Source organism: Sinocyclocheilus rhinocerous, unplaced genomic scaffold (genome assembly GCF_001515625.1).
Source record: "Sinocyclocheilus rhinocerous isolate Xijiao unplaced genomic scaffold, SAMN03320098_v1.1 scaffold166, whole genome shotgun sequence".
NCBI classification, from domain to species: domain Eukaryota; kingdom Metazoa; phylum Chordata; class Actinopteri; order Cypriniformes; family Cyprinidae; genus Sinocyclocheilus; species Sinocyclocheilus rhinocerous.
In genome coordinates, this window is record NW_015633186.1 from 1,351,879 (window position 1) to 1,360,433 (window position 8,555).

The window sequence follows — 8,555 nt, forward strand, 5'->3', positions numbered from 1 at the left end:
TGATGATGTAGTAATTCACTTGTCACATCAACCCCAGGTCAAGCAACATGTTACATTTTACTCACACAATACTGTATGTATGTTTGTATATACATACACATTTATATGTGTATATATATATATATATATATATATATATATCTTTGTTGAGCCTAATGCTTACTATCTAAAAGAATACTTTTATGCAACATCCTTGAATAGATATGAACTAGGAACTAACTATTTAATTTATTACTGGAATGCTTTATGTAAAACATTATCGTCTCCAGACATTCCAATTATATAATGTTCGAATATTTAATGAGAATTTATTCAGATTACTAAAACATATGTTACTGGCTCTCTAATTCAGCACAATATACTTTCCGTAACCCACTATTTGTCAGGTTTGGAAAATTGGCTTGTGGATTATGAGTTCTGATATGAATTAATGCCTTTATTATTTCGTGTTGAAACAGGCTTACTAGTGTTATAGTGTTCATTTTGAAAAGCACATTATTTTATGTTACTAAGTAGAGGATTGTGGTGAATCCTATATGGCCAGACAATTTGGAAAAGTGGTTATCGCTTTATATCTGAATTATTCTAAGTATTTAAAAATACAATTGGTTGTATTTTACTCCTCAAACAGCTTGATGATTTTGATGATTCGTGCTAAAGACGATGTCTGTTTGAGATTGACAAGCATCTGTCTGATGTACAGTAACACAAGCAACACACTGTCTTGACATTGACCATTGCTCTTTTGTATTTCATTGCGAGTATTTTTCTTTTTTACTTTTAAACTGTGACCTTTTTCTATATGCTGACTAAAATGAACCTTTTCAATGATTTAAAGTAAAAGAAATTGATCATAAATGTGTCTCTTTTTTTTTTTTTGTCTGAAAAACTTCAAACTGGGTGATTGATGACCTACTCATTGATGAATGAGCAAGATTGGTCCGTCATATGGTTTGCTCTGTAGATTTTCAGGCTTGGAAACTGAGCACCCAACAAAGAGGTTACTCTGATAGGACAAAGTCCATTTGAGTGTTTGCAACACACTGCCTTTCAACTGCTCTCAATTTGGAGTTCTTGGCATATGCTTGCGGATGACCCAAGGTAATGGTGGAATCTGGCACTGGCTTGTTTGTCTGGCATATAAAAAAGCAATATAAAAGCCCTCTATCCAATAACGGTCTATATTAATATCAGCATTGGCAGTGCTGACTTGTCATCTCCTCCTCATTTATGTGCAGTTTTTCTTGTGCAGCATGTTTACTCCTATTCAGTGTCTCGCATGCACTGTCAGCAGTGAGATTATTTAGCTCGGCAAACTATATAGTACCAGTTTATAACCTACTTCATTCAAAGTCTTCACAGATCCACGAATCTACACACTTGAGTTTGATGTTTGACCCCAAGGTCTCTCAATATTTACATCTATGAAGAGGTAGGTCTAAGAGCTATATGAGGTAAAGATCAATGAAAGTTGAAATGTAACTGCCTGCTCTGAGAATGCCAACCCCTACAGCAAAGAATTTTCCCATTGCCTATTTTGTGTGTTTCTTTCCTGAATCAGGGCTGGATCCACTGGAGATTTGCACGGTAAGCTCACAGTTTTGTTTATTCTCATACATTCTCACCATAAATAATTGTTTGCAATATATTACGTAGATATTGTGTTAAAATATACAAGTTTAATACATTGCCAGCTCTTTTGGTTTGTAAATATGTACACTTCGTCTTTCGTTTGTGTATTTTTGAAGTGTAATTCCCAGTAATGACAAATAATTCCCACAAGAATGTTTTGATAAAACATTTAACAAAGCATATTTTATGTGCAAGAAAATTGATTAGTAGTAATGCAGTAACATTTCCATAAATACATTGTTGATTTAAAAACAATATATATATTTTTAATTTTCGTGCAATCTGAATTTATTTAACCTGTAGCTTTAAACGAATTTAAAATGTTTAACCCTGGAATTATGCAACAGCTGACAGACCTTTAGCCATGTGAAGCATTTATTGATTATTTGACTGTATATTTTGTTCAATCTGTAAGTTTAAAAACAACAATCCACCTGAAATTGGAGGTGTTAATCGGATCATGTATTGGTTTATTGCCAATAGCTAGATTATGAATTTCTGTGCAAGTGAGGGAGACCTTCAGGAATGATTTTTTTAGATAGTTTCTATCCAAAATAATATATTGATTAAAATTGTGTGTGAGGATTCTTTTCTTCTGTTTCTGCTGAACAATCTGATCTGATGAAGTGTATACAACATTTGTATTAATGGATTTAATATGTTTTATCTAATAATATTTTAATAAGTATGGATAATATGTAAAATGGAAAGAGTACTTTTGTACAAATGACCAGTGACCAGGCAGTGATCAACGCCAAATCATCCCATATTCTGTATAAATTGTGCTGTTCTTTGGTTTTTAGACTAACTTCTAGAACATGAACTTGTGTTTTCTGGCATTCCTCCTCCTTTGTTATGCCAAGCAAGGCTGGACGGTAAAGCACTCAACTGATTTTATGCTGTTTATTTTTTCCAAATGATTTCATTCTGTTTAATTAAATTATTGATTTTATTCTATTATTTAAATGCCACAAATTGCTCCTTGTCACTGCAGGAAGATGCGATTGAACCAGAGGATGGAGCAGTGCCTTTAATTCCTCTCATCCCACTGATGCCTAGTAAACCCGTATCAGTAAGAACCCCCAATGTTACATTCTTGAAGGTATATACATGTTTAGACTTTTGACACTCCAATTGCCTTGTCCCTCTCAGGATTTGAAAGGCACTCTTGACCCCACCATAACAGAAGCACTCACAGTTTCTCCAGATGGCTTAGAAGCAGATCCTTCAGCCTCGGTTCCCTCTCCTGGGCAGAAAGAAGGCTCCTCTGAGGAGGACCTTGATTCGCTCTGTGATGGGGACATGACCAGCCAACAGATTAAGCGGACCGTAGGCAACGGCATTCTGAAGCTTGGCCTTTGGTTCTTGGAAAACTTGAAGCCTAGTCCAGAGCAGCCCAATGTCATCATTTCCCCACTTAGCTTGTCTGTAGCACTCTCACAGCTAGCACTGGGTAAGTCTACAATGAAAAACAAAAGACTCAGAGAATAACAAATGTTTTGGTTTCCATTACGTTTAAACTGAGTTTTTTTTTTGGCATGCATTTATTTTCGCTAATTTAGTGATATTATATGTATCTCAATAAGACAATCTTGTTGTTTATCTGAATCTTAGGAGCAACTAATGAGACAGAAGAGCTGCTTCTACATCACTTGCATGCGGATGCACTGCCATGCTACCACACTGCCCTCAGCAGCCTCCTGCGCTACTTCCGCAAAAGGAGCCTGTCCATCGTCAGCCGCATCTATCTGAAAACTGGTGAGAATCACACATATACCACAAAACAGATATATTGTCAGGGAGGTTGATATTGTGGCCGCAAAAAGTTTTTTTTTTTGGTCCCTTAAAATTGGGGGTGGGCGATATACCAGTAGAAATTTGTCAACCGGTAGAGATTTTGGACTATTTGCCTTGTCCAAATACCCACACTTGCGGTCTTGGCCACTTGAGAGCGCGTGCGCGCGACAGGAAGTAAGTGCGCAAGACTGTCCCAGGTCTTAAAAATGCCAGAGCGCAGTGCCCTTAAAGGAACACTCCACTATTTTTGAAAATAGGCTCATTTTCCAACTCCCCTAAACCGTTAAACAGTTGAGTTTTACCGTTTTCGAATCCATTCAGCCGATCTCCGGGTCTGGCGGTAGCACTTTTAGCTGTAGCTTAGCATAGATCATTGAATCTGATCAGCAAAGTTCCTTGATTATTACGCCGGAATGAGAGTATAGTTCCTAGCCATATCGGCCTAGAAAATCGCAACTTTTCATTTTCCGTCGGTCTTAGTACACGATGTAACTACAGAAGAGTCAAGTTTTAAATAGGAAAAATATAGAAACTCTTTGGTCATTTTTGAACGAGATGCTATCGGTCTAATCAGATTCAATGATCTATGCTAAGCTATGAATGGTTTTCTCTTTTCCCTTAGGATTTAAAGCCAAACAGGACTTTGTGGAAGACTCTCAGAAACTGTATGACTCAGAGCCAGCCACATTGACTGATGTTAATGACATCAATGAATGGGTTAAGAAAGTCACAAATGGGCACATCTCAGAGTTTTTGTCCAGCCTGCCTCTCAGCGCCGTTATGATGCTCATCAATGCTATGCACTACAAAGGTCAGAACAAACACCTGTTACCAGCAAGTATTTCACAATTTCCTCTTTTACATCAGTGAGTCACATCGGAGGTTTTGCATTACTCAGGTCTGTTGCGTTGTTGTTCCCTTGTTATTTCACAAGTGTAAATCGATAAAGGACCACACAAGTCTAATTAAACAAGTCAAGTATACAAGTCTAACTTTCTCTCTCACAGGAGAGTGGCTCACTCGTTTTGACCCTCACTTCACCTCCACTGAGCTCTTCTACATAGATGAAAACCAGATTGTTAATGTGGATATGATGCTTGGGCCAAAGTATCCTCTCAGCGTTTTCACCCACCATGAGCTGGATGCCCAGGTTACTGCCTTTAAGATGCTACTTTATAAATAGCACTGATTAAATCTCTATTCCTCACTACTGAACTCTGTTACTCACTATTTGATCTCTATAGGTTGCTCGATTCCCCTTTAAAGGTGACAAGAGTCTACTAGTAATAATGCCAACATCTGGACATGTGAATGTATCAGCCGTTGCAGCTAAGCTCAATATCTCAGATCTTTACCGTCGATTACCACGAGAAAGAAACATGCAGGTCAAACTCCCAAAATTCAAACTTGACTTCAACCAGGACCTTCAAGAGGCCATGACAAACATGGGTAAGATATCTTGCATCTAATTCATGCATATCATGCATATAATCACCTTGGATTCAAAATCATCTTAATATTTCTTAATTATTTATATTAACAAATATATAATTCTACTCCAATCCAGGTCTAGGATTGCTATTTAGTCGTCCGAAGCTGGACCGCATCTCTGAGGGCCCCTTGTTTGTGTCCAGTGTACAGCATATGTCCAGTATTGAGATAAATGAAGAGGGGGCAGAGGCAGTGGCAGCAACAAGTGTGGTCATCTCACGTTCTAACCCTTCATTTACTGTCAATCAGCCATTTTTCTTTGCCCTAATGGATGACTTAAGTCAAACTCCATTCTTCCTGGGAGTAATTTCCAACCCAAACCCTGGAGCATCTACTATGGTCACAAACCCTGGCAATTCAGATAAAAATAATGACAAACCACACTCTTTTGATGTTCCTCCAAAGTAGATTGTTTTCATACATTTAGCAGAATGAGTCCATAAGTGATTGTTGACTGCGTAGTTGGTCCCCACTGGGAGGCAATTAAGGACATATCTTCTAAAAGTTAATTCTAGCAGATAATTTGAAATTACTTTCCCTATGTAAATTAATGTTGTTCTAAATATCCTAATCTTTGTTAAAAAGTCATGATTTTTTTTTCTGGTTTGTTTGTTTTTTTAATTAAAGAAATTTGACCAGAAATTCCAAGTGTCTCGTTAGTTTTTCTTTTTAGTGAGGTTTAGTGAAATGGTGCCTTCTTTCAGTGTTTAGCGAAAATGTGCCTATTTACAAACATGTTTTACAAACTGTACTTAAGATTATTACAATTTTTATTTTTTTTTGGACACAATTAAATAATTAACTTTTCTTGAAATGAAGTTTATGTGCTTGCTTTCTGGAGTAAAAAAACATTCTGAAATGTAAAAAACAAAAGAATGCAATTATTTAGTTCATTAAGAAAATACCATATACACAATATTCAAACCAAATTTCTAACATTTTAAAATGACTTTATACATAAATCTTTTGGAAGATGTTTATTTAAAAAACGTTTTTAAAGCACTGACATTCACGCAACTTCTGTCTGGCAGCTAATGTTATTAATAAAGTGTCTTTTGCTGTTGTGGCATTAAATAAATGTTAAAAGAAAAGTTTAAACAGAACAAACCTCTGCCAGATTACATGGTCTAAAACATGCGAATAAAAAACAAAAATACATTTTAGTGTATCAAAGCGGGAATAATACTAGTGTGCGTCAAAAATAAATGAATAAATAAAATAAGGCTCACCTAGTGTGATTTATTTTGAAGTTCAGCGGAAGTTGTTGGTAACGGGAAACGCGTCATCATGTGTAGCTTTTTCGCGCGTTTGGAGAGAGTTGGCGCGAGGAGATAGGAGACTGTTGATGCAAGAGACGGTTGTTGTCTATTATCATTACAAGATTTAATCTTCGATTCGCAGTATTTTTGTTGAAAATATGACTGTTCCACTGTCAGAAGGGGCAATTGAGGTAAGAATAAGGCAGCAGCGTTATTTCAAAGTTTACAAACATAAGCTTGCTAAGTCAGTTAGCCAGCAAGTTTTCATCCGCACTAACGTTATGACAGTAAAACAAAACAAAATCAAATCAAATCATTGGCGTTAATATTTCATATCATTTTCCATGATTGCATGTTTTAACTGTTACGAAGTTAAATGGATAGAATAAAATTTTACGTGCTAACACATTGCAGTACAAATGCAAAGATTGTTCTATATTGTCCGCTCAATGTAAACTCATTGTAGCTATAATTTACATGCATTAATTGATTTGAAGTGTATAAGAAAGTCAGAGTCATTGTAAATGGAAGATAGATCATGTAAAGTTAGTCTTCTTGTCTTCGCCGTGTTTTGAATGTGGATGAAATAAGGCAAATATATGAATTTACTAATATTCTTAATTTGATTTATATGGTAACTTAATGGTTGAAAATTTTTGTATTCTTGAGTGATTGTGTACTTTTTCTTTTCAGTCCCTGACAAAAGGAATTGAAGTCAGCAACCCTGTTCTGCAGTGTGTGGTAACTGTCAGATTTCTTTCACACTGTTTACAAATTAATCAAATTATTTTGTTACTACGTTTTATAAAAATAGGAATGGTGATGTCAAGGCAGATATTGCAGACATTAATGCCATAATCAGATTTTGTGATTTCTGAGGGAAATAAAATAATGTTACATTTATATTATACTTAACATTATTTGTAATATTTCAATAGGCCTAAAATTAAACTTTTTAGGCCTATCTGACTGTTTTGTTTCTAATTTTTTCATTAAACATATCAGTTTTGTTACTATTTAATGTTTAGTTTACTTACTCTTCTTTTTGCTTTTGTTTCTTTGTTTGGTTAAGGTACCAGACTATTTATTTTCATGCTAGTCAACTTTATTCTGTTGAATATCCTTTCCAGAACATTCGTAAGATTGATGGGGGAAATGGCCTGTCCCGTTTCCGTCTCATGATGAGTGATGGGCTACACACCATGTCCTGTAAGTTCGATTAGTTTTCAGATGTGTTTAATTTAATTTGATGTGTCTGTCCTTTAAATCGAATGTAATTTCCATGCTCAGGATGTTGTTTTGGACTTGTTCTGTTAAAGTGTATTGCAAAACAGCCGTTACTTTAGTTCACATGTGGAACTTTATGTTTGGATAGACATCAGCCCCAAAGCCGTATATTTTTCTGCAATATTTTTGTTAGGTACACATGTAAATGTATATGTTAGGTGCTTATGTCTTTGAAAGCTGGTGGTGGGATAATTTGGATAAGGAGTTTCTTTAAAGTTAGGAGTGAGTGATGTGTTATGGTCATTAGCCATTAAGATCTAATGTTGTCTCATCAGTGGGATGCAAACCCCAGCTATTCTATAAAATGCAAATAACCTGGCACCATGTATTTTGTATGCATGTAACTTTTTAAAAAAGTTTTTGTCTTTTTTCCCCCTTGCATCCAGCATTCATGCTCTCCACACAGCTCAATCCCATGGCTGAGCAAAACCAGTTGGCCTCTAACTGTGTATGTATGCTGAAAAGAAGCGTCACTAATGTTCTCAAAGATGGACGGTAAGCATTAGTCTCCAGGTCTTGATCTGATTTTCACAGTTGTTGTTATTAGGATGTTTATGTGTGATTTTTGTGGCTCTGCTTTATATATACAGTTATACTTAAAAAAATAAAATAAAAAATACAGTAATCATTAATATTATAAAATATTATTGAAATTTAAAATGACTGTTTTCCATTTTAATGTTTCTAATTTTCATTTATTCTTGTGTTCGCTAAGCTGAATTTTCAGTAGCCAACTACTGTAGTCTTTGGTGTTACATGATCCTTCAGAAATAATTCTAATATGATGATTTGGTGCTCAGGAAAAATTTTGTATTATCAACGTTGAAAACAGTTGAGTTGCTTAATATTTTTGTGGAGACGGATTTTTTTTTTCTCCATGATTTTTTGCTGAATGGGACGTTTGAAAGAACAGTGTTTTTGTGAAATGGAAAACTTAGTATGTATATATATAGTTTTTGTGGATTTTTTTCTCCATGATTTTTTGCTGAATGGGACGTTTGAAAGAACAGTGTTTTTGTGAAATTTGTGAAATAGTATGTATATATATATATATATATATATATATATATATACTTACACCTGCACACT

The 8,555-nt window shown here is 35.2% G+C and overlaps 2 protein-coding genes across 2 annotated transcripts in view; both read left to right on the forward strand.

Moving 5' to 3' along the window:
• The first annotated feature begins 1,491 nt into the window (after positions 1-1,491).
• Positions 1,492-5,570, forward strand: serpinf2b (serpin peptidase inhibitor, clade F (alpha-2 antiplasmin, pigment epithelium derived factor), member 2b). Its single transcript, XM_016557001.1, has 9 exons — positions 1,492-1,587; positions 2,436-2,507; positions 2,627-2,704; positions 2,785-3,085; positions 3,247-3,390; positions 4,052-4,240; positions 4,437-4,579; positions 4,674-4,878; positions 4,997-5,570. The coding sequence occupies exons 2-9, from the start codon at positions 2,451-2,453 to the stop codon at positions 5,326-5,328; spliced, it is 1,449 nt and encodes a 482-aa protein (XP_016412487.1). The 5' UTR covers positions 1,492-1,587; positions 2,436-2,450; the 3' UTR covers positions 5,329-5,570.
• A 607-nt stretch (positions 5,571-6,177) lies between these two features.
• Positions 6,178-8,555, forward strand: part of rpa1 (replication protein A1) — a 29,303-nt gene continuing 26,925 nt past the window's right edge. Inside the window, exons 1-4 of the mRNA XM_016557112.1 lie at positions 6,178-6,370; positions 6,873-6,920; positions 7,310-7,388; positions 7,853-7,961. Coding sequence (XP_016412598.1) covers positions 6,338-6,370; positions 6,873-6,920; positions 7,310-7,388; positions 7,853-7,961 — 269 coding nt within the window. The 5' untranslated portion in view covers positions 6,178-6,337. The remainder of the gene's footprint in view (positions 6,371-6,872; positions 6,921-7,309; positions 7,389-7,852; positions 7,962-8,555) is intronic.